Source organism: Cervus canadensis, chromosome 17, assembly GCF_019320065.1.
Source record: "Cervus canadensis isolate Bull #8, Minnesota chromosome 17, ASM1932006v1, whole genome shotgun sequence".
Classification (NCBI taxonomy): Eukaryota; Metazoa; Chordata; class Mammalia; order Artiodactyla; family Cervidae; genus Cervus; species Cervus canadensis.
In genome coordinates, this window is record NC_057402.1 from 40477919 (window position 1) to 40504112 (window position 26194).

The 26194-nt window shown below is 54.4% G+C and overlaps 1 protein-coding gene across 1 annotated transcript in view; it reads right to left on the bottom strand.

Annotated features, from left to right (window-relative positions):
* The window catches only part of KLF13 (Kruppel like factor 13), a 42516-nt gene extending 35674 nt beyond the window's left edge, over nt 1-6842 (bottom strand). The window contains exon 1 of the mRNA XM_043489436.1: nt 6254-6842. Within this exon, the coding sequence (XP_043345371.1) occupies nt 6254-6842 (589 nt within the window). The remainder of the gene's footprint in view (nt 1-6253) is intronic.
* Nucleotides 6843-26194: the final 19352 nt, after the last annotated feature.

Here is a 26194-nt window from a genome sequence, read left to right on the forward strand (position 1 = left end):
GGGCACCAGCACTACCTGTGCTATAGTTTTGATCAAAGATGGTTTACATGGGATCTGATCATGAGAAAAACGATGAGACAAGTGCAGATGGAGGGATTTTTCTGCAAGGCAACTGGCCTGGGTCCTAAAATGCCAATGAACTAAAGACCCAATGATGCGGGGAGGCGGGGTGCTTTCAGACTGAGGGATGCTGAAGAATGAGGATAACCAAATGCAATGTGTGATTAACCACATCCTGGCTCTTGTGTGGGCCACCTGGGGGGGGGGGCAGTTATCAGGGAAACTGAATATGGACTGTATGTTACATAGTAAATAGTATTTTGAGAGGCAAAGAAGGCAGAAAATATAATATTTAGAGAGAGGAGGCGGGAAGGAGGGAAGGAAGACTTTTTTGTAAACTGGGAGAGAATATTAACTACCAACTAGGAGAATATATGCAAGTACACTGTACCACCTCTTAATGTTTCAGAAGTAATAAGGACTTGCGGGGGAAGCAGTGTGCAAGGGGCACATGGGCTTCTGACATCCTGAGGCCCTGCTCACCCGCCATCCCCGGGTTCACATGGGTGCAGCTGTCACACATGCAGACACACCCACACTCTGGAGCGGGGCTGCCTGGCATAGGTCCCAGCTCTACCCTCACCTGCTCTGCAACCTCCGGCATATTTCTTTTTTTAAATTTATTTGTATTTATTTGGCTGCATCGAGTCTTAGTTGTGACACGTGGGATCTAGTTCCCTCACCAGGGATCGAACCCAGCCCCCTGTATCAGAAGCAAGGAGTCTTAGCCACTGGAATACCAGGGAATTCCCTCCAGCATATTTCTTAAGCAGTTTGAGCCTGGCTGTCCTTTAAAAAGGAGTAGCAATGGCAGTGCCTGTTCCATAGGGTCCTATTGCAAATGGAAGGCCTGGCCCCTGGCGAGCAGTGTGGATATGCTGGACACGACCTCAGAGCTGAGTGTGTCATTCTACAGGTTTTTTATTTTAAAACCTCTTTTCGTTGCCTTCTTTCAGCCCAAATCAGACACACCTTAACTATGACCTGAAAGCTCCAGACCTCTGTTGGGAAGATCAGGTGTTACGGGGCGCAGGCCCTGGGGATGGTGGGGAGGATGGCATGGCTTCTGCAGACACCCCGGGTCTGTCTGCTCTAGTGCTGTGGGGTTTGTGGGGTTTCTCAAGTTATGCATTTAAACACATTACTACTACATGTGAATAAGCCTTTGGTTTCCTCTCTCCCAGGCTTTTAGCTACCAGCAGTGCATCTACCCTTGCCCTTCTGATGCACTACATCCAGGAGTTAGACAACCACCGGCATTCGAAGTCATGTTGGGGCAGACAGGCCCTGAGAGCCAGGGGTCCCCATGAGCCCCCTTCAATGAGTGAACCTGGCAACAGCACCTGCTCAGGGTTGGAACTCCCCCAACCCTGTTGGTTCCAGAGGCCACACACAGACAGGGCCTCTGATTAAGTGAAACCTGGTCCTACCAGCCGCTCACATGGAAGCGGGTGTGTGTGTGTTGGCAGCGAGGCGGGGGTATGGTTCCAGTCTGCTTTCAGGCAGGGGAATGGGGAGCAAATAGCTCACATGACACTCCCCCACCAGTGCAGGCTGTGTGCCGGGCGGCCCACGGGGCATACCTCACTGCAGCGGGGGCTGAACACCAGTGGGTAAGCCATGTCAGGATGGCAGAACGGCTGGCTGTGAGGCATGGCTAACATGGCTTTGTTGAGGTTGCTTCAAAAAATGTTCTCGATGTGATGCTTTCACACGTACAAAGGAGAACTGGAAGGAGTTTGTTTTTAGAAAAAAAAAGAAAGGGCAGTCAGCAATATAGCAGGACCCTTAGCCCTGGGGAGACCAATATCTTTTGGTCTGTTTCCTTTCAAGACACAACCTGTCCTTTAGGTCAACAGAGTAGCTCCACCACACATGCGCCACCTATGCCATCACTAATACCACTAGGTCTCGATCCCCCACAAATGCCAGGTGGACACCAAGACACACACCGGAGTCCCCTGCTACAAGGTTTCCAACAGCAAACAAATGAGAAAAGCAGCACAGCTGAGCCTGCAGCAGGTAAGAGGCTGGGTGACTGACAGTACCGCCACAGAGCTGCACCCTGGAGTATGAGGCAGCCAGGAAAAAGAATGAAGCTGCCTCCCTAAGCAAACACACAGGACAAAAGCCTTGACTGGATGTGTTCTGTGGATCCTACATGTGTGTTTTTAAATCACCTACTCCGTGGATAAACATGCATGTGTATACACACAAAAATGCATTAAAAGAGTCTAGAAAGAGATGTATCTATAACATAGAGTAACAGTGGCTAGCTGGGGGAGGGGAGGGCTTGTGAATTCAGCCTGCACACTTCTGCATTGTTTGAAGAGTTTCACAACCAGGCCGACTGGCAGGCTAGGACTGTGGGGGAGCAGGGGCGGGAGACTCTGGCCTGGCTGTGGCCCAGACAAAGTGCTGGCCCTCTGCCAGCGCGGCTTGCTCTGGGTGAAGGAGATCCTGGCAGCCATCCTCCACACTGAAGGCTGCCTTCCCAACACAGCTGCCTGGGGAGCACCTGCCAGGGGTCTAGGCGGGCAGTGTGCTTGGAACATCAGGTTCTAATGCCAGAGCTCGAGTCGGGGGAGAGTTAGGAATAAATCCTGGCCCCCATAACCACCCTGGGGATCAAATCCCTTGTTCAGGGGTCAAGATAAATTTTAAACAAACCCTGCCCCAAGTGATCACAGGAAATGGCTGAGACAATGCAACCTTCTCTATTTTCCACCCCACACAGGGCAGGTGCGCAGGAGCAATTAACTCCTGGACCGCAGGAGGCGGGGCTGGATCCACCTTTCCAGCCAGGCCCCTAGACCTGCTGAGACGGCCCAGCCCAGGGTGCAAGGAGAGGTTCTGGCTGCTGGAGCTGGAGGGCGAATAGGGTACAAAGGTGATCTGAAAACAATTGTTTGTGAGAACCCACAGGGAAGAATGGATCCGGGATGTGTCTGCCAAGAAAGCCTGGGCCCACTCTGCCAGAGCTCCACCAAGCCCAGCAGGCAGGAACCCTTACATGTGGGATTTTGCCAGGTAGGGGGCTTGGGAGTGTCCTCAGAGGGATCCAATGCTTCCCTCCTCCAAGTCCTTGAATTTTCAAATCAAAGCTCTTCAGTCTCCAAGAAAATCTGCTCCTGGTCTAGGGAGTCCCCAGAGCGAGGTTAAGCAAACTTCCCAGGTCTGGGCTGGGAAGTTATGATCAACCAAACAGTAAGGGGATTCAGTTGCAAACATGACCTGTGTTTTATTCTATCATACACGTGCTCTAACATCAGTTACCTAAAGGTGACAGAGGGTCATCAGTCCCAAGGATGACCAGTGGGGGATGTAACAGGGGACCACACTGCTACACAGCTAACCAGGACAGGTGGCTCTTTGCATGCAGTTGGTGAGGGTGGGGGGAGGGGTGGTGGTGGGAGATCGAAGTCAAAGCTGACCTCAGGACCTCCCAAAGGATTTTCACATATGCACACCCATTTCCTGCAGACCTTCCAGGTGGTCAAGGGAGGCATGGGAATCAGTCCCTGGTCACAGAGCTAGGCAAAGCAAGCTTCCAACTGCCTCCTTGGCTAAAATCATATTAGTATTCACGCCCCCCACCATACAATCACTGTGCGGGGGGGGCGGGGGGGGGTGTCCCTAACAGTTTGAAAGGCCTGGCATGACCTGAGTCACTGCATGCAGAGACCCTCCCCACCAGAACACTCTGGGAGCCCACAAACAGGGTCTGCCTCCCGGGTCTTCGCAAATCGCCTCTGGGTCAGCCCTTGCAGCCAGCGCTTGCCTAGCCTCTCCCTTCTGCGGGCTACCCCTATACCTTCTATGATCACCAGTTACTTATCCTCTGCACACCTGGGTTCAGGCTTCCTAAGGTGCCCTGGGCCACAGGTAGATCCTTAGTTCATAAGCAGATGCACCTGAAGGGACCCCTTAAACTGCAGTCAGCCTCTGGGACCTGGGAACCTACATTTCCAAGGGCCCCAAGGGACCCTGTGCACTCCAGACCTGGAGATCTGCTCTGGAGGCAGAGATTCGAGTTTCTACACACTTGGAAGGCGGGGCCAGCTCCCTGCTCTAAGAATGAACAGACTAGTACACTGCAGGCCAAAGAATGGATTCATCCTGTTCTGGCTTCCAGGCACCCGGGAGAAACTGGCTTCCGCCCCACTGCGAAGGCGCGGGTTCCCAGCGCCCCTGCCCTAAACATCTAGCCATCTTGCCCCGTGCCGCTCAGGGCACAGACAGCCTGGAGCAGGGGAGTTGAGGCAATCCGGAAGGCAGCCCCAGCCGGAGGCCCGGGCGAGCCCCGCCCCGGGGCTGGTCCCTCCGCAATTCGCGAATCTTGCGACCCGGTGCTGCCGGGTTAGGAAAGAAAGAAAGAGAAGTCGCTCAGTCGCATCCGATTGTTTGCGACCCCATGGACTGTAGCTAATCAGGCTCCTCCGTCCATGGGATTTCCCAGACAAGAATACTGGAGTGGGGTGCCATTTCCTTCTCCAGGGGATCTTCCCGATCCAGGGATCGAACCCGGGTCTCCCGCACTGCAGGCAGACTCTTTACCGGGTTGAGAGGCCACAGTAACACAGGATTCAAAAAGCTTTTCCAATACAGTCCCCTGCTCGGTACTGGCCTGGCTCTCAACCGAGTGCTCAACTCCAGCCACAAACCAAACGCGGCCCCGCTATTGGGGGACGGGGTACACCTCGCTCAGAATCCAGCGTGCCCCCTCCCCCACGACCACACCCACTCTTGCAGCAACGTCCCCACCCACCCCCCCGCCCCCAGTCCACACAGCCCGAATTCTGACTCAGCCTAGAAATGGCCCCGCCTTCACCCGCGACCCCACCACCTGCCAAGCGGTTTGAGCGGCCACAGCGCGGGACCAGAAATGCGGGGCCGGCGTCGGGGGTGCAGTTCGTGAGATCCGCAGTTCCTGACACCTGCAGACCGTGTGGCGTTTCATTTGCAAATTTTTCGGGATAAAAAGCTTTTCAGTTCTAGGTTCTTGAAAACTGCGGCTTTTAAATCAGTCATTTAATCAGCTTGTGAACTCTTTGACAAATGAGACGCCTCAACTTTTGAAACAAAGTTAACGGTATGAGAGTTTTGAACCGGTCCCCAAAGTGGAAGACTTGTGTCCATAAGAGTTCGCGTGGGCTCGGAGGAAATACACAATTCTTTAACCAAACTGGGAGAGAAAGCATGCCATCCATTGAAAGACTGTTTCTACTTTTGTGTTTAAAGACAAAAAACAACCACAGAGAAATCTACGACAAAGTCCTGGGCCCGCGAGAGGAAAATGCTGCCTTGGGGTGGGGGGCGGGCGGCGGTCCGGGGCTCCCAGAATGTCGACTCCCGCCGCCCGCCCCCGTGCAGGTGCTGCCCGCCCGCATCCGGCCCCGGCAGGTGAGAGCGAGGCCGGGAGGAAGGCGGCGCAGATCCGCGGCCAGAAGGCAGGGCGCTCCTTTCGGGAGAAAGCGCCGAGGCCCCAAGGAGCCCCTCGGGTCCGGCGCGCCCCCGCCGGCCGGATGGGCGGGGCTCCCACAAAGAGCCCCGGGCGAGGACCCGGGACCGCCCACCCCCCCCCCCCCACGTCGGCAGCCGCTGGCTCCGGTTTCGACAAATTAAACCTTAGAGCGCTGGAAAAATTACAGGAAGAGGAGAGCGAAGAATGTGCCGAGTGGCTGGAGAAAGCCCTGTCCCCGCGTGAACTTCGCCCGCCGCGCACCCGGGCCGGGCCCGCCCCTGCTGAGCGCGCGCCCGACCGGCGGGGGAGGGGCCGGGCGAGGACACTCGTTCCCCACGGCTCCCGGGCGTCCGGGCCGCCAATCTCCCCGGGTGCCACCCGCGACCCCCACCCAGCTCGCCCGCACCTGCCCGCGCGCCCCCGGGCCTGGGCGGGGTCCCCGCCCCCGATGACGACACTCGCCCCCGCGGCCCCGCCCGGGCGCGCCGGAGGAGGGGGCGTGCCCGGCGGGGGCGCGGTCGCCGGGCGGGCGCCGGCTCCCAGCGCCCGGACCCGCCTAGCGCGGCGCGCAGGGTAGCCCGCAGTCCGGAGCCGCGGGGAAAGGGGCGAGGCCCCGACCGTTCCCGGCCCGATCGCCCTCGCACCCAGCTGGCGGCTCTGGGGGCGTGGCCGGGAGACTAGCACTGACCCCGGGTCGCTTGCTCGGGGCTCCCGGGCCGCCCCACTGACCTGTGTGAGTTCTCAGGTGCGCCTTGAGGTGCGAGGATTTCCCGTAAACTTTCTCGCAGCCCGCGTAGTGGCACTTGTGCTTTCTCTGCGGGGACTCGAGGTCGGTGCGACTTCGGCCCCGCCGGCCCCTTTGTCTGAGGCCGGGCTCGCCGCTCCCCGCGGGCCCCGGCTCTCGCTCGGGCTCCAGCCCAGCCTCGGGTTCGGGCTCGGGCTCGCTCCACGCCGGGCTGAGGGGCGCGGCCGCCGCGCCACTGGCGCCGGGGGAGGCGGGCTCGGGGGCGGGTGGCGGCGCGGGCGGCAGGCGGCAGGGGGTCCTCGCCTTCCGGGCCGCGGCGCCTTCTCTGCGCTCCGCTGGGGCGGGCGCCGGCGCTTGCTGGTTAAGGTCCGCTAGGATCCGCGCCACTACGAAGAGCGAGGCACTGTCCTTGCCGTCGCGGCGTTCTTCGACGCGGGGCAGCGTGGCGGCCACAGCGGCCGCGCCCTCGGGTCCGGGCTCCGGCCCCTCCCGCGGCCCGTGCACGACCGCGCGGTTCGACATGGACACGAGGCACTCGGCGGCGAAGTGGTCCACATAGGCGGCGGCTGCCATGCTGCGGGATCCAGCCGGCGGACGGGCGGCACTGCTGGTCGCTGCGAGTCGTCAGCGGCGCATCCGCACCCACGGCCTCCGGAGAGCGGGCGGGGGGCGGGGGCGAGGCGCGCCCTCTCCGCGGGCTGGGCTGGGCGCGCAGCCGCCTCTGCCGTCACCCGCGCGGCTCCGCGTCTGCTAGGCGCCCGCCCGGCTGGGCTCCGAAGAGTGAACGCATGGGGGGCGCGGGCGAGTGGGATCCCCGCGCGACGTCAGGGGCGGCCTGTCCTAAGGATGTCGAGCGGCGACGTTAGGGACGACCGCGCCAAGTCGCGGCCGCAGCCTCGCCGCGCATTGTGGCAGGCGGGACAGCAGCCGTGCGCGCCGCGGCTCGGTGTGGGCGGCCCGGCCCCGGGGGTGGGCGGGGCCGGGGCCACATCTGGACCCGACGTCAGCCCCCAGCCACATCCTGGCGGCGCAGGTTACGGGCGGCGGCGGCGGCCGCGGGGAGCCGCGCACGCGGAGGGGGCGGGGATCCCAGAGCGCGCACCGGCGGGATGGAGCGGTCGCGCGCCCGCCTCTGGGGAAGGGGCGTGGCCGAGGACAAAGACAGGCGCCATTGGTTCGCGGGTACGCGGCCCGGCCAATCCTCACAGTGAGAGACTCCCACTCGGCCTGGGGCCTGCGCGTGCCAATGGGCGTGTCCCCTTGGAGGGCGGGAGGAGGGGCGGAAATTAGAGCCGGGAGCCGGGCACGCTGACGCACCACGTCCGAGGGCGGCAGGCCGGGGCGTGGCCGCGCGGGTCTCTCCCCCACCTCTTCGCGGCTGGGACCCCGCGGGGTATTTTCCTGCTGGAGCTTTTGTACCGTGACAGCCTTGAACCCCGGCGCGGAGCGCTCAGGAGGGCGCCCCTTTGTCCCTCCCGCCCCACCTCTGCTGTGCGCCGGGTGGGCGCGCCCTGCGGGGCTCGCCTCCGCTTCTCCCTTTCCCCTCCCGAGCGAGGTGCCCAGCGAGGAGGCGTGTCCGCTCCGGCCAGCTCGGAACAAACCCGCCTCACCCCGCCGAAGCTGGGTTCCTGGGCGGCAGCGCCCCGAGACTCAGGCCGCTCGCCCGCTGCAAACTCCTCCCCTGCCGAGCCCGGTGCTCGGCGCGGCCCAGCAGGGTCTCGGGTGGGGCAGGGGCTGCACTGACGGGAGGGACCCAGAGCTCCCGATCGTCCCGGGCAGCCGGGAACTGGGCCCGGCCTCACTGCCCTTGAACCTGGGTCAACCGGAGGCGGACTGGCACCAGGCTGGTGGTTAGCCTGGGAGCGCGGGTGACGTGCCCACCGCATCCCATGCTCGCAGGAGTGAACTACGTGCCGGGGCGCCGGCGCCGCTGCTCATGGAACGCGGGGCCCCTTCCTCCGCCTCCCCTCCCCAGGCCCGCTGCCAACTTCTCCAGGCTGCTCCTCTCCCACCCGGCCGGGAAGGCTTCCGACGCCACCGACTGCGCGGGCCCCGCCCACAGCGCCCCGCCCACCCACTGCCTGGCCTCGCTGAGGAAACGCTCCCTGCCCTGCCCCGCCCACTTGCCCTTGGTTCTCCCCGGCGCGCTCACCCTCACTGTCTCCGAGGCCACCCCACCGCCCTTCTCCAGGCCTAGGCCATCAGCGTAGAGGTTAGAGGCTGAAGCCGAGCGCAGCAAGCCCCTGGGCCGGAAAGACCGGCCGTGGTTTGCAGCCTTTAATGGCATTCAAATGTGTTAGCTGCCCGCGCGGAGAGAGTGGAAGGAAGGCAGCCCAGGCACTGGATCCCTCGGACCAGAGAAGAGGGGTGGGTGAGACAGAGTCGTTCTGCGCACAAAATTAAGAGCAGCCATTTCACACCAAATTATCTTGGGGCCTGGGTGGAAAAGACTTTACAGGTCACCAAGGACGAACGCGTTTTGGGTTGCATGTTGTGGTGACCTGTAAACTGGTGTGTACGTCTGGGCACCCTGGGAATCTGTGATTAAAACCCTAAAGTTCCAGCTCCCTGGTGGAGTCGGGGCTCCTTGCGAAGACCACACAGTGTGCTCTGTAGGGGTGGGGCTCTGTACTGGGCCACCGGGTCAGACTCCTCCTCTAAGAGGGTCTCCTCCTGGCAGGAAGTAATCTCTCTTCTCCCAGCCAAATTGTGTTGATGACATTTAAGAGATTTGTGTTCTGACCAAATAATGGTTCAGAATGTTCCTGCAGTCTCACCACATGTCACACTCAGTCACTTCATTAAGGATGGAGCTGGCCCTGTGCTAACTAACCAGCCATCCACCCCCCTCCCCACTCTGTCCAACAAGCAGGATTCTGCTAAATCTACAAGGTACCACTAGCTCCATGACCCCACTTGACACACCCCAGCCTGGGAACACCCTGGCAGGCCTCTTAGGAGTAGGCACTCTTCTATGCATTGGGCTACAACTGACCATCCTCTGCTCTGGGTGAGGAAGGTAGGCCTGGGTCAAGGGTCCTCGGCAGGCACACACATCCCACCCCCATCCACAGCCCAGACCAGTCCCCAGGTCTCTGCATGGATGCAGCCTCCCTGAGTGTTTTGGCTGCACTCTCAGGGCATCCTGGGTGCAAAACTCACACCCTTGGCCTGCTTCTCAGGCCTTTAACGGTTGTTCATAGAAGGAGGTCCTGGGGCCCAGCAACCCTCATCCCAGCCCCACGTGGGAGTGTCTTCCAGATACATACATTCTCTTCCTCAGAGGAAAATCTTACCATAACCCCTGGCCTGTGTTATTCTTGCTTCATCAGATTTTGACAGATGTGGCTTCTGTATGTCTGAGGGTGGGTGGGGATCAAGTGTCAGATGGAAGGAATGGAATAAACAAAAACAGGAGCTGCAGGAGACCCAGGTTCAATCTCTGGGTTGGGAAGATCCCCTGCAGGAGGAAATGGCAACCCACTCCAGTATTCTTGCCTGGAAAATCTCATGGACAGAGGAGCCTGGTGGGGTATATGGTCCATGGGGTCGCAAAGAGTCAGACAGGACTGAGCACACAGTTCAGGGTGGGAAAGATCAGCCCAGAGCAAGTGAATGGGGATATGTCTGGAGAGTGGAGAGGCTGGGCTGGAAAGAGGGTTGAGATTTCCACTGGAGATGGTGGATGGATGGTGTGTGTTGACTCTGACTTGTGGAACCTCCTTTCATAGCAGTGTTTGCCTGTTGTCAGAAAGAAATTGGCAAGAATTGGGCAAGCAAGGGAAAAAGTAACTGCAACACAGTTGTTGTAGCTGGAATACTATACAGACCTGAGACAATTAAGTCTTGAAATGGTATAGGGGTGGGATAGGGTGTGGGGAGCCAAGAAAAAAAACTCTGGAGTCCCCAATAGGTCCACCAATGGATGGCACTAGGCACCTCTGGATGAGGGTTTAAATGAGGGCTAAGATAATAATTGGCTGAAAGTCTGCGGGAGTTGGTGATGGACAGGGAGGCCTGGCTTGATGCAGTTCATGGGGTTGCAACGAGTCGGACACGACTGAGTGATTGAACTGAACTGAACTGCTTAAGAAGCATCCAGACTGTCTCAGCAGATCTGTGCTGCCTTCCCCATCCTGACCAAAGATGGGATGTCTGTCATCTAAAGAAGGTTAAAGGGGACTTCCCTGGTGGTACAGCAGTTAAAATTCTGTGCTTCCAATACGGAGGTCATGGGTTCAATCCCTGTTCAGGGAACTAAGATTCCACATGCTGCCCGGCATGATCAAATTAGAAATAATAATAATAATATAAATAAGGTAAATGGAAGCATCTTGGGCTGAGAGATACCATGCACAGTGAAGGGCAGAGGTGCTATAATAGGAACAGAGGAGTTAAATGAACCTGTAGATATTAGATGCTGAGACCATGTTCCAGCTTCCCTTCTGGGTTTTCAGAATGCAGGCAGCCGAGAGACTAGAAGGATCTTTCCTGGGGCATTAAAATAGGCCAAGGGGAACACCTTAGTTTCCTTACATCTGCAGCTGCCCAGTGGAACCACCCACCAGACCACACTCCACGGAAGGCTGCCCTTCCCGAGCCCCCACAGATAAAGAGTCTCTAATCCAGCTTTCACAGGTGGCCAGAGCTGATCTAGCATCTCAGGAAATCCTGTGTCATGAAATCTAAAGCCCCAATAGATTTTTTAACAGCATCTTGGAGGAAACAGAGACTGTGCAGAGAGAAGTACACGGCAATGTAATCATCAATCGAAGTCATGTCATCAGAGTAATTAAAGAAAATATGGCAACCCATGAAGGGAGGCCATGTATAAAGAAATTTTTGGTGAACAAACAAAAAGTGTTCATGGAAATTTGAAGTAGTGGAAATAAAGTGCTTCCCAGGTGGCTCAGTGATAAAGAATCTGCCTGCCAGTGCAGGAGACACAGGTTTCATCCCTGGATCAGGAAGATTCCCTGGAGGAAGAAATGGTAACCCACTCCAGTATTCTTGCCTGGAGAAGCCTATGGACAGAGGAGTCTGGTGGGCTACAGTCTGTGAGGTCTCAAAAGAGTCAGACATGACTTAGCGACTGAACATGCAAAATTAAAAAAAAAATACTGCCAGGAGGGATTGGAAGATAAAGTTGAGGAAATCTCTGTGAAAGCAAAACAAAAAGAAACCTCCAAAATGGGAAACAGGAGAGAAAAAACAAAGGCAGACCATCCAGAAAGTCCATTAATGAAATAATAGGAATCCCAAAAGAGTGATCAGAGAAACACAGGGGCGGGGGTGGAAGGGAGGAAATCATCAATGAATTCGTCTTTTAAAAAAATCTCCCAAACTCAAGAGCATGTGTTGAAAGACCCACAAGAAGCTCAACAGGGAAAAAATTGTTCTTCCCAAAGGCTTATCACTGTTGAAGTGCAGGATAATGGGGACAAAAGTGTCCTGACGTTAGAAGCAGGTCACAGATAGATGGTCAGGAGTCAGAAGGTGAGGGGCAAAGCCTTGGGGATCTAAAGAAAAATTATTCTCCAGTCATCACCCAGCAAAAGTATAAATCAAGTTCTTTGAGATGAATGAGGTCTCAAATTTTTCTTTCACCAAAATAAAGAAGCCAACCGAGAAAGAAGAAGGAGGCGTGTGATACAGGAAAGAGGCATTCAACACAGGAGGAAAGGGAGGAGCATAGAGGCACCAGGCCAGGCTGGAGCAGGGCAGAAGCTCCATGGACACTTCTTCAGGAGGTGAGGTAGACAAGATCCATGTACCTGTCAGGAGAAGCTGGCCCATGCTGCAGGAAAGACTGCTTATAAATCTCAAATGTTAATTTCTGGCAATGCTACACTTCCTTCGTGAGTTGCCTGGGGACACCCAAGTTGACGGAGCAGCCTCTGTCTAGAACATGCTGGTTGCCATGGCAGAGGGACCCAGAGTGTCCCTCATGCCTTCTTTTCCATACACAAAATACACTGTCCCCCTCCCCTGGTGGGAAACCTTATAAATCCTGACCCAGAGATCAGAGACAGGCAGGAAGACAGAGATTCAAGCATCTGCTGGAGATCCATTACCTCTGTAGGCTGCTGCACCCCACCCCCAGCCCATTGGACACTGCACAACCCCAGTGTGCAGTGATGGGAAGGGACAGAATACACAACAAACAGACCAATTCAGAAAGGGGAGGAGGGGGCAACCCCAGCAGACAGTGTTCACAGTGATTCTGAACACTGCTGGGCAAATTTTGCCCTTCATCCTGGAGTGAGTGTGTGAACAATCTAGCCCCGCTCCCTGGGAGGCCAGGTCACCATGGGGTGCTCCTCCACTTCGAGGGGCTCCCCCTCCACCATCATCCTCCTTGGCTGCCCTGGGAGTAGGGGGCGGTGGTGGTGGGCAACAGGAATCTGCCTCCCTTAGGGGGTTGAGCACTTTCCCCATCCTGCTTCCAGCCTGTAGGAGGTTAGAGATGAAGGGTTATCTTAAGTTCCAGACACAAACTCTATTAACACTTGGACATGGTTTCTTTGGTCCTATTAGTTCCTCAAAAATCTAGTTAATAGACATTGAATATGCTGATAACCTTGATCTTGGACTTGCAGCCTCCAGAACTATGAGAAATAAATATTTGTTGTTTATAAGACACCAGATATTGTGTTTCAGCAGCCCAACTGGCTTAAGATATCCACAAAATCCATCCCTCCTTTCTACAGCACTGAGCAACCATACTTCCCACATACCTGTGCAGTGAGGTGTGACCAGGTGACTAAGTCCCTAGGGTGGGACTGTGAGCAGAGGGGCTGTGGGCTTTTAGACAGTGATCTCTCCTCCTGTATTTTCTCTTCTTCCTCTGCCCAGTGGATACTTATGTCAACAAAGCGCTAGGGGATGGGGGATGATGGAGTCACAAAATAGAGCAGCCTGGAACCCAGAAATCTAGCCAAGGGTGCTCGCAGATGGTCACTGTGTTTGAGCCATAATCATCCAGGGCCTACCTATTACTGTAACTTAGTCCACCTTCATGAATACAAAAGTGGGAGGAGGTGACCGAAGGGGAACAACAGAACATGGTTTGTAGAGAGGAGCTTGGTGGCAGGTGGAGTGAGGTCTGTGCTTTGTTCTATAGCAGTCTCCTCTGGGGCTGGCTTCCTGGTGGCAGCCAGGCTGTGGGATGACAACTCTGGGCATCGTCCTTCCTCTTTACCAGGGAGTCACTGATGGCTTGCCGTGCTAGTAGGGGAACAAACCATTCTCTGCTGTGTGACATGGGGGTGGAGCAGAAAACTGTCTTCACATCCAGTCTCCCAGTGGTGCCGGAGGGCAGAATAATCCAATAAGAGCTAGCCTCACATCTGGTACAGGTTTACACGGGGGAGAGATGAAAACCGGAAATGCTTCTGAGACTCCGCTATCCAAAGATTTCTTAAGAGATATCTACAGGGTCAGCAGCAATGTGTGAGAAAGGCACATTAAAATGATGGATGGTCTCTTCCAGGCTCCTGAAGCAGATGGCTTCCATGCCTGAGCACAAGGGACATGGGACCTGCCCTCCTCCACGATGATCTGGGAGGGTCTCTGGTCTCAGTGGGGATTGTCTGTTTTTTCAGGGACTGTCCACCCCTACCCCCAACACACATACCCAAATGGCCATTCATAACTTGTAATCCCCTCCCCCAGAAGAAGGAAATGGCAACCCACCCCAGTATTCTTGCCTAGAGAATCCCGTGGACAGAGGAGCCTGGTGGGCTGCCGTCTATGGGGTTGCACAGAGTTGGACACGACTGAAGCGACTTAGCAGCAGCAGCAGCAGTCCCCTCCCTGGTGGATGTTCTGGGCCAAATGCTGCGTTTAATCCTTTTGAGTTGATTCTGAGGTTCTTGCTCAGCACCTGTCAAGGTCAGTAGCCTCCAGGGAATGCTTCAGAGCTCCGCTGACATGTTGACTTATTGATTCGCTTGGAGATGGCACAAGAAAGGCGCCACGCCTTCCCACCCTACAGGTAAGAAAACCAAGCCTCAGTCAGGTTCAGAGACTTCCCTGAGGCCACATCTAGCGAAAGGCAGAGCCCAGGTTCTCTGGCCTTGTCCTGGTGCCTGCATCCCCAGCCTCTGGGAAGCTAGCTAATTAATGTGAGAATTTATCAGATCAATTAAATAAGAGCCAGGTTAGCCCATTCTGGGCTCTCAGGGGAATCCTGCCTAATGAGTATTCCTGTTAACAGGGTTGGGCGGATTTGCCATGAACAATATAGGATAAAGACTTCTTAATTCTTGGCTGTTTGCTTGTAGGTCTTAGGGAAGGACTGAAGGATGGTTGACAGGATACAGGGAAGCAGTATTTTTTTTTTTGTTAGTGCAGAAGGCAGTTAGAAAGTGGGGTGGGGTCATGCTCAGTCAGGTGGCCTCTTTAGTATGGGGACCAGGGTTGTGTGGTCACCTTTAATATCCATCCATCATTCACATCCTCACATGCATATCTAGTCTCCTGGACTGTGGGCTTCCTATGTAGGACAGTACATCTAGAGTAGTTGTTCAGTCTATCAGTCATGTCTGACTCTTTTGCAACCCCATGGAATGTAGTCCACCAGGATCCTCTGCCTGTGGGGTTCTTCAGGCAAGAATATCCGAGTGGGTTGCCATTTCCTTCTCCAAGGGATCTTCCCATACCAGGGATCCAACCTGCATCTCCTGCATTGCCAGGCGGATTCTTGATCACTGAGCCATCAGGGAAGCCATACATTGAGAGAGTCAGTAGCAATCAGACCTGATTTTATAGTTAAACTGATTGATTTAAAATATTCCAAATGTAGTATGGGCTGGTTGTTTATATTCGAGGGTCTTTGAACCAGAGTTTTCTGGTTTGGGATTTGGATTTGGTCTTTAGTAAGAAACTTCTTTTGTGCGTAAAGCAGAGAACTGCACAACCAGGGATATTGATGTTTCAGGGTGACAAAAAAAGAAATATTTTCCCCCAACGAAAAGGAAAGGAGAAGTTGAAAATGAATTTGTTTTTCTTTTTTTTTTTTTAATGTATTGATTTTTATCTATTTGGCCATACTGGATCTTAGTTGCAGCATGCAGGATCTAATTCCCCTACCAGAGATTGAACCTGGGCCCTCTGCCTTGGGAGTGTAGAGTCTTAACCATTGGACCACCAGGAAAGTCCCATAAATTCGTTTTAATTACATTTCAGGTAAATCCAAGAGTTTGCCATCTCCAACCAGAAGTCGGTTCCTCAAAGAGCAGAAATAGTTCCCACTAGGAACGACTGACGGAGGCCCTTTGAGTGGTCTGTGTTGGCTCTGGCAGGTCACTGGGAGGCAGGCCCTCCAAAGATTCCTTTACAAGGGGACACGGATGCCCACCTCTCCACCAGCGGCCAGCCACTGGACAGTGCTATGCCATATGCAGTGCCTCAGGGTGTGCAGCCCCTCCCAGACGAGTCCTCAGTGAATGGGGACGGGTTCTGCTGTGTCCATGAAGTCTCACCTTAGAGACCTTTATCAGCCCACGCATCATTATGAAGCAGTAACTCCTGGGGTGGGAGGGCCCGATTCAGAGACTGCAGCCCAGACTCGTGGGTGGGTTGAAGGGGAGGGAGCCAGGCTCATCATCTGAACCATCCCAGTGATAGACACAGTTCTACTTACAGTAGCTTTACCCCGGCTGCCTGCGGGAGCTCTCTTCAAGGGAGAAATTGTTGCAAGATAGCAAGGCCCTTTAAAATATTGTTGCAGTGTTGTCACAGTTTTAAAAAAAGGCCATGAACATTTTGACACTGGTGACTGCTTCAGTCCAGGAAGCCCGATGAAAGGGAGGTGGTGTGACTTCCCTGAGCTTCCATGTAAGATGTCCTACCTCCCTGACCTGGAAGCCAGCGTGTGAGTGTAGAAGGGTCTTAGCAGCCATGAGGCCCAAGTATCAGTGGTGCAGAAACAAACCATCTCTTCTGAGCCCTTTTGAAATTCCTGATCCATGGAATCAAGGGTTGTTACTGTAAGCTATTACATTCAGGTTATTTGTTATGGAGCAAAGTGTGTTAGTCGCTCAGTTGTGTCGGACTCTTTTCAACCCCATGGCCTGTCCATGAATTCTCCAGGCAAAAATACTAGAGTGGGTTGCCATTCCCTTCTCCAGAGGATCTCCCCAACCCAGGGATCAAACCCGATTCTCCTGCATTGCAGGCTGATTCTTTACCATCTGAGCCACCAGGGAAACTAAAATAAGTTAGCTGAAATAAACACGGTCCCTATAAATCAAGAAATGTCTGACCTAGTGCTCATTCAAAGAAAAGGTTTTTGTTGTTCTTATTGTTGTAAATTTTATAAAAATTTGATCCTTTAAGCAACATAATATTCCATAATGAGAAAAATCAAATTCATTTAAGTATTTCTCTATGTTTGCTGATCTGGTTACTTTTTTATTCTCAAGGTAAATTGCATTCTTTTTTTTTAACTGAGGTAGAGTTGATGTATAATATTATGTAAGTTACAAGTGCACACCATAGTGATTGACAATTTTTGAAGATACTCCATTTATAGTATTATAAAATGTTGGTTGTATTCCCTGTGTTGTACAGTAAAGAGAAAGGAAGGGAGGGAGGAAAGAAGGAAGGAAAAGGTTTTCTTTCCATCTTGGTGAGGGAAAAGCCAAGATAGTGGGCTTGGGTCTGAGGTCTGAATTCTATGTGTGAGCTATGGGATTTTCAAGGGACTTGACCTCTTCTGTGTTTGACTTAGTGACTGACTTGAAACTCCCCTCATAGGTCAGGTAGAGACCCCAGTGGCGAGCTCCCAGCCTCCTCAGACCCTCCTCTGACAAGCCAGGTGGAGGTGATTGTGTGAACCCCCATCCATGCCACACCTCTGTCTGGCACCTGACCCATCTGGGGGTCTTTGCAGCCCAACCTCCTCCTCCGGAAGGTGACCAGAGCTATGACTGTCCCAAGCCTGGCTCCTCTGACACACACTCTAAAATTCCAGGCTTCAGTAGCATCCTTATTGTAACACTATTAAATTTGAAAAATATTCAAAAGCTTAAAAAGTAAACATTGCCAATAATCTCCATTCTCTCCATGAAAAGAATCACTTCTTCGCTCCTTTCTGCCATCTTTTCCAATGACAGACCAGTTTTCTCTACATACTCATTGTGACAGTCATTGATAATTGTTTACTGTCTTATCGACTGCTGCATAACAAAATGCCTCACAACTCAGTTGTTCGAGATAGTAATAAACATTTATTGTTGGGACTTTCTTGGTGGTCCAGTGGTTAAGACTCCACGCTCCCAAAGCAGGGATATGTGCATGCATGCATGCTAAGTCGCTTCAGTCGTGTCCAACTCTTTGGGATCCTGTGGACTGTAGCCTGCCCAGGCTCCTCTGTCCATGGGATTCTCCAGGCAAGAACACTGGAGTGTGTTGCCATGCCCTCCTCCAAGGGATCTTCCAGACCCAGGGATCGAACTTGCATCTCCTGTGGCTCCTGCATTGCAGGCAGATTCTTTACTGCTGAGCCACCAGGGAAGCCCCAATGCAGGGGACCTGAGTTCAATCCTGGGTCAGGGAAATAGTTCCCATATGCCACAACTAATACCTGGCAGAGCAACTCCCACTCAAAACAACAACAACAACAACAAACTTGGCACCCAGAAGTCACACAGCAGTGTTTCCACAGGACTCTCTGCACCAGGCCAGTCACAAGGCCTCCCTGCTTCAAGGGGAGGACAGCTCTTGGTGGGTGAATGGCAAGGTTCTCCAAGAGCATACGGGGTGAAAGGTATTGCTCTGGCATTCTTCCGGAAATGAAACCTGCCACTGGGAACAAGAGTGGGGGCATTTCCACTCTGAAGTGGGATGGTGTCTCATTCTTCTGCAGCTCATAAGGACATGGCTGCTGCTAAGTTGTTTCAGTTGTGTCTGACTCTGTGCGACCCACAGACGGTAGCCCATCAAGGCTCCGCTGTCCCTGGGATTCTCCAGGCAAGAACACTGGAGTGGGTTGCCATTTCCTTCTCCAATGCATGAAAGTGAAAAGTGAAAGTGAAGTCACTCAGTTGTATCCAACTCTTCAGACCCCATGGACTGCAGCCTACCAGGCTCCTCCATCCATGGGATTCTCCAGGCAAGAGTACTGGAGTGGGTTGCCATTGCCTTCTCTGGGAAGGACATGGCAGAGGCCTGAAAAGCAGTCCAATTTCCCTTCCTTCCTTCCAGGAAACCAAAGTTTTTTTCAAGAAAAAGAGGTGTTATTTCCCTTTAAAGATAAACTCTCATTTTATCACTGTCAAGGAGAGGTAGGTCTCCACGACAACCTGTGGTCCCTGTGGAATCTGAGTTCAGCGGGAGAGGGAGAGAGATTCCAGCAGTTCGAGAGATGGTTCCAAGGCCACTTCCCAGAGGGTCGGTGCTGAGAGTGACTCTGGCAGAGACCCACTGTGCCCCGGATGGGTCTCCTCAGGGCCTCTGCATTAGAGGGGAAAATGAAGTCTCTGGTCTTCCCGGCCTCCCTTGGACCTGGGCACGCCTCTGACTCCATCTGGACCAACGGGATCTAAGGGGACCACAGAGATACGGTGTCCTGGAAACTCCAGGATGGGGAGATGTGGACACTTGTTGCCTTCCACTCCCAGTGTACCACTGCCTGGAATCTAGTGCTCTGGGACAGCCATGCCGGTCCTGCCCCAACCTCTGGGCTGCTTCCCTGGGGAGGAATCAGGCCAGGCTGGGCTTTCTCCTGTGTAGTCAGCCTGCCTCTCCGCTCATGGCCTCTCTCCCGCAAAGCTTGGAGCGGGCATGGTCCCTCAGCCAGGAGAGGATGCCTAAGCAGAGCCCACTGGGCCCTGGGTGCTCTCTGTAGGATTGGCCTGGAGGGGACCAGGCCCAGAGAAGCACGGCAGCAGGATCTTTGGACAAGAGAGCTGCCATCTGTCCATCCTTTGGGTTCTTCCTTCTGAAGGCACTGTGGCCGCCTCTCTCCACGTGCTGTGCACATCAGCTCCTGCACCTTGGCTTCCTCTCTCAGCTGTCTCCAGGCGACTTGGCTTCAGCACCCTCTGCTGCCCCTCTGAGGCTCCAGGGACAGATCCAACAGGAGGAGGCCCAATGGACAGAGGGACAGCCCTGCTGGTGGGTGGTTCACACAGCAGGTGTCCCCAGGGCCCTGGCCAGCAGAGCAGCTGCCCTAGGTGAGTATCTGAGACCTGCCTGCTGCAGGGGGAGGATGGGGAGAAGCGTGCAGCTGGAGCCAGGGAGTCTTAGCCCCATCATGTCTTAGCGGGAACATGCAGCCAGCAGAGGGGAGTGGGGTCTGTCTGGGTTGGAGTCCCAGCTGGAACACCTCTACCACCTGGCATCCTCATCCTAAAATCCTAAGCATCCTTCTCCATCACACTATAAACACCTCAGTATTAGGAAGGGCTCTGGGTGATGCTTGGCCTATGAGAGACGTCCCTGGTGGTAGCAGGAAGGGCAAAAGGGCAAGGTGTCCCAGGCTTCCTCTAACTCAGGGGGCACTGCAGAAGACCAAATGCCTTTTGCTTTCCTCTCTAACACTTAACTTTGAAAGTTTTCTTCCTGAAAGAGAAGTGAAATGAGCATTTTTTATGCAAGCTCACCAGTGGTTGAGTTTTTGCCATCCTTTCCTCTCTTTCTCTCTCTGTATATCTTTCTGTATCTATTTTTCCCTGAATCATTTGAAAGTACAGTGTTGACACTTTACTCCCAAATATTTCTTGGCTTTGAGAAGCCAAGAAGCCATAGTTGCACACAAAATGTTCATCATCCTTTAATGATGATTACATAATATACAAACCATATTTAAATTGTTTATAGTGGATTTTAATCTCTTTTCTGGCCACATAACTCTTCTTTATCTACCAAACTGAGAAAGCTGCACTCCCTCCCAAACACACCCTACTGCAGGTGTTTCTATGGAACCTGCCCATTGGGTGGGGGGCGCTGTGAGGGAGTCACCAGGGACCAGGATATCTCATTGTCCCCCTGCCATCCTCATCCGGCCCTAAAGGGATGGAGTTGAGTCTGGATAAAGGTGTGGGGTTTTCTGCCTTTAATTGGCTTGATCTCAAGCCCTGGGACTTTGCCCTCATCTATCTCAAGCTACAGGGCTGCCCTCAGCCCCTAGTCATCTGTACCCCTGTCCCCAGCTGGTCACTATCTCATTTCTTCTCATAAAGACATGAGCTCCCCAGATGGCACAGTGGTAAAGAATTTGTCTGCCAATGCAGGAGACACAAGAGATATGGGTTTGATTGCTGGGTCAGGAAGATCACTTGGGGAAGGAAATGGCAACCCACTCTAGTATTCTTGTCTGGGAAATCTCATGGACTAAGGAGCCTGGCAGGCTACAGTCCATGGGGTCACAAAAGAGTCAGACATGACGAAGAGACTAAACACACAGGCATGCATAAAGACAGAAGAGAATACGCATCCCCTTCAGAAGAAAGGGGATCATGCATGGAAGAGAGCAGTGATCACTAGCAAATGGTCCGTATTTGTCCACTCATGGATAACACCATGCACTTGTATCTAGTCCCTGAAATGGCTCCATTGTATGGCCTGAGTATTTCTGTCTCCTCCACATTCATCTGTTGGAGCTCCAACCTCAATGTATTAAGAGGTAGGAGGTAATTGGGTTTAGAGGAGATCATGGGTGGGGCTCCCAAGATGGGATTACTGCCCTTAAAAGAAGAGGAGGAGACATAAGAGATCTCTTTCTCCCCAACCACATAAAGACACAGCAAACCAAAAAGAGAATTCCCACCAGATCTTGAATCTGTGCCACCTAGGAAATCCAGCCTCCAGAACTTTGAGAAATTCATATTTGTTGTCTGAATCACCTAACCTACAGTATTTTGTTATAGCAGTTGGAGTTGACTGAAACAGCCTGTTGTTGTTCAGTTGCTGAGTGGTGTCCAACTCTGCAACCCCATGGACTGCAGTATCCCAGGCTTTCCTGTCTGTCACCATCTCCCGGAGCTTGCTCAAACTCATTTCCATTGAGTTGATCATGCCATCCAACCATTTTATCCTCTATTGTCCCCTTCTCCTCTTGTTTTCAATCTTTCCCTGCATCATGGTCTTTTCCAATGAGTAGGCTCTTCACATAAGGTGGCCAAAGTATTGGAGCTTCAGCTTCAGCATCAGTTCTTCCAGTGAATATTCAGGTCTGATTTCCTTTAAGATTGACTGGTTTGATCTCATTACCGTCCAAAGGACTCTCAAGAGTCTTTTCTAGCACTACAATTTGAACACATCAATTCCTTTTCTTCCAAGGAGCAACAGTCTTTTAATTTCATGGCTGCAGACACCTGGAGGCAGGGTAACTTTCTGCTGCACAGGGAAGCCCACCCAGAGAGGCACAGAGGCTCAGGAACACCCAGGGCCCTGTCGGGATTCCAAGCCCAACTGATCAGTTAGAGATGCTTTGAGTTATAAGCAACAGAACCCAGGCAATTGTCACTTAAATAAACAGGGGTATCCCATGAAAAGATGACAGGGCTGGAGAAGTGGCTCAGGGTGCCCATGGGTACCCTGTGCCTTCTCCCCACCCCTTCGCCATCCTTAAATGCTGGCCTTCTGTTGTAGAGGCACTGGCCACAGCTCTAGGTCTACAGTTGGAGCTAGAAGTTGGGCAAGGGGCTGGAGAAGAAGGCAGAACCTCAGGATCTGTAGGATTTCTGCTTCACCTTAGCCAGCCATGCCAGTTCTAGGTAGACTGAGGAAGCAATTCTCTGGGGCACCTGTGTCGCTATCACCGCCTTCCCAGCACCTGTTTAGACCTTGCTTTCTGACTTAGGGTGTTTACCAGGTGGGACAGTCCAGGAAGTCACTGAAATTCACAGTGCCTGTAAGGTTTAATTGGATCTCTAACAAATGAGCCTGCTTTGATGTGTGATGCTTGTTTTCCTAGTGGGAAGGGAACAGAGGATGAGGGTTTTTCATTCCATACCTCTGACCTGCCTCTAGATGTTCCAGGGTTTTCATGGTGAGAGCTGCTGGCTTGTTGGAGGGTTTTTCAAGCTCTCAATGGACTTGGCCAAGGTGGCTGGAACCCCTCAGGGCCTCCTCGTGGGTGGGATGGGGGACTCTCTGGTCTTTCTTCCTTCAGTTATGCATCACGGTCTGCCTTCTCCTGCTAAGTTGAATGATGTTACACGGGATCACCCTGGTGAGAGTTCAGTTCTTGGCCCAGGGACTAGGCTGCTCAAAACTCTGCCTTTCCACTGTGACACTGAGGTTTGGGGTGACCAGGTCCCTCCCACTGCTCCCCAGCCCACTAGCCCTCTCCCATGCCCAACCCACCTGCAGCCTCTGCGTGCAGCCTCCCCGCCCCCACCTCCTTTCTTGCCTCTGCTCCTCTCTGGCCCCCATTTCTCCTCCTGAGACCCAGGCTCAGCCCTGATTTCCCCAACCAATGGGTATTATCTCCCTTGTGGCCGTGTCTTTTTGTCATTCAGTCGGCTGTGCTGGGCTCAGGCCTCCACAGGGGGCCCTGTTCTGGGACTCCTCCAGTGGGTCCCCCACTTCCCCCCCCCCCCCCCGCCCCAGGATCCCAGGCCCCCTCCACCTTCCTTGTGCTTCTGGTCAGTTTGGGACTATGGGGATGATCCCCAGAAGGAAATGAGAGGGAGAGAAGAGGAGGAGCCCTCCCCTGGAGTCTATGCAGACTGGCCAGACCCCAACAGGGCTTTGAGGGAGGCCCTTTCTTCCACTCTGCTGTTTCCTGGTTCCAGGCACTGTCCACGCCCCAGGAGGACCTTGCCTGCTCTTACTTCCCCGAGGGGATGCCCTGCCCCATGTCCTTGTCAAGGCCACGTGCACTCTTCCGGGCATGTGGGTGCATTTGCCTCAGTGGTCAGCCCACCCCTCGACCCTCCGGATTAGCTGGAGCCGCCCACAGAGTAGCTGCAATGTTCTCCTTTGGATACAGTTGCAAAGCGGATGTAGTTCCACGAATGTTGGCTGAGGGTAGGCACTGAGGTGTGGCTTCCGGACTCAGCACCAAGGGCGCCAAAGCACAGAGGCTCACAGCCAGGCGAGGAGGCCCTGAGTGGGAGAAGGCAGCCGAGCTCCAGGGCTCCAGAGGACCCCCAGGGAAGTAGAGATGTGTCCAGGGGCCGGGTGGGTCCACCAAGGAAAGAAGGTTGGCGGGTGACGGCAGAGGCAGCTGAGGACCAGAGAGAGGAACTTGAGGGGCCAGGAAGTTCAGCCTGGCTGGAGAACAGCACTCCAGGAGGCAGGGGATGCCTGCTGACGGCGGCAGGGCACTAGAGAGCTTGGCAAGGGCAGAGAGGCATGTGCTAGGGGGTCCACACAGGCAGGGGTCGGGGCAGGAGGGGGCTCCGAGGGGAGTCCACAGGCTGGCCCAGGCAGCTGACTCCCTCGGGAGGGAGGGGTGAGCGAGGGAGAGAAAAGGTTGAGAGGTCAGGACAGGAAAGGAGGAGGTGGGGCATGGAGACTTGGGGGCAGCTGAGAGGACCATCCACTGAGGGACTGGGTCCCCGGCTCTGCTGTGTGACGCTAGGCTGGCTAGCGAACCTCTCTGAACCTGCTTCCCCATCTGAAAAGGCTGCTTTGAGTGGGGCTCCAGATACTTCTGTGCTCCAGCCTGGGTGTGGCAGGTGCATGTCTCAGAGCAGTGTTCCTCCCTCCTTTGAGTCTAAGGTTACTGTGAGTCACCAGACGACCCGGACCTCACTTCATCAGGCAAGGTCAGCCCCTCCCCCGACCCTGGGCCTGAGGTCTGACCCTGGCTGTGTCCCTCGCACGGGCCGTGTTCGCCCCACGGAGAAGCTGGGAGGCCCCTGGGTGGTGGCGCGGGGAGCAGATGCTGGCAGCTGCCGCTCACCCCACAATGTGGCTTTTGTCAGCCAGGGTGGCTGCGAGGCTCAGGACAACCTGGGCTGGGGAACAATCTCCCAGGCTCGGCCGTGGGCTCTCAACAAAGCCGCTGGGCACTTTGGGCCCCACTTTTGTGATGCAGATGTGGTGGTGGTGGGGGGGAAGCACACAGTCCCTCTCCTCCCCCACACTTGCCCCTTTGTGATGCAGATGGAACAAGGCCTCCCGTGCTAGGCAGGTTGTTCCTGCCCTTCCCACCCCCCCACCCCCGCTGGCCAGGCTTAGTGACCACTGTCCAGCGCAGCCCTGAGCCACCCGGGCCCTGACTCTCAGGGACTCTGGGTTCAGTCAGGAGGTGCCAGGACCAGAGAAAAGAAGTAGAGGCAGGGGAACTGCACAACTGGCCAAAAATACTAAGCCAGGCTCCTCTGTGCGGGCAGGGCTCAGGCCACACTGGCCAGCCTTCGGACAGCATCTGGAGTGGATGGCCTTGTGGGCAGAGGTACCGCATGTGACAAGGTCCTGATGTGGGACGGCCAGTCCTAGGAGGAGACAGCTGGTGGTAGGAGGGCTGGTTCCCTACCCCTGGAGTTGCATGCCCGTAGGGAGGGGCCTGAATCCCAGGTCGACACAGTCAGGGGACCCTCTGGCCCCATTGCACACTTGCCTGGAAGGTGAGTTCACAAATTTCCAAATCTCTCTGAGCCTGTCGTATGAGGATAGGAATAGCTTCTATCACAGGATCCTGGTGAAATGAAATTGGACAATCCAGATAAAATATTGAGTTCATTGCCCAGCACACAACAGGCATGCAGTGGCTGATAATGATGGACAGACATGTGGCAATATTTATCAAACTTAGAGGTGCAAACACCCATTTTCCTGTAATACTACTTCTAGGAATTTATCCTGCAATTGTCCTCATGTGTACAAAATGACCCACATTCAAGAGTGTTCTTTGCAGATTTGTCTGCAGCAGTCAGAGAACAGAAACTACGCAAGTGTCCACCTCCAGGGGTCGGTCACATGGATTATGATCTGTCCACTCACGTAACCGTCCTCTTTTGGTGGGGATGGGCCAGGGTATGGCTATCGGATCTTAGTTTCCCATCATGGATTGAACCTAGGCTTGGGCAGTGAAAGTGGCGAGTCCTAACCAGTGGGTCACCAGGGAAGTCCTGTAAGAGTTCCCTTCAGTTCCAGTATTCTTGGGCTTCCCTTGTAGCTCAGCTGGTAAAGAATCCACCTGCAATGTGGGAGACCTGGGTTCAATCCCTGGGTTGGGAAGACCCCCTGGAGAAGGAAAAGGCTATCCACTCCAGTATTCTGGCCTGAAGAGTTCCATGGACTATATTCCATGGGGTCGCAAAGAGTTGGACGCGACTAGGTGACTTTCACTTTCACTTTATTTCAGTTGAAATAAGAACCAGGATGCGTTTGTGTGCTGGTAGGAGCACTCGCCCTGCACAGCAAAGTCAGTGCCCTAGGAATAGAGGGGGCCCAGCATCACAGGGGTCCAGGGTCCACCGGCCCAGGGAGCTGGGCGGCTGAGCCGGGAAAGGGTGGCGTGTAGGGCTAGGACAGTGAACACACAGGCGCGCGTGCACACACATACACACACACACACCCACCCAGAGGTTGAGAGTCTCTCCTGCAGAAACAGACTGTTTTGGGGGCAAGGTGGCGCACCCAGCTCTGCAGTGCTAGGCTGATGCAGCCAGTCACCATGGCAACAGTGGGCAGTTGTAATTTTCAGAAGGCGGGCAGGCCCTGAGCTCAGGAAGAGGCTGCAGGCCCCAGCAGGGCTGCCTCTGGGTTACCCTGGATGTGCATGTGGCCACAGCGGTGTGACTCCCCATCTGTAAAATGAGGATCTGACCCGTGTGGCCTCTGCCACCTCAGGAAATGCTGGGAGTGGGCATGAGAGCAGATGCGGGCTCCATGGATGCAAGGGCTGTCAGCCTCCCACTGCAGGCCCAGAGGGAAGGCTCAGCCATGCTCTGTCCCCCACTGCCCTCGTGAAAGAGGACTGCGTGCAGCCCTGAGTTCCTGTCCCCAGAGCCTCTTCC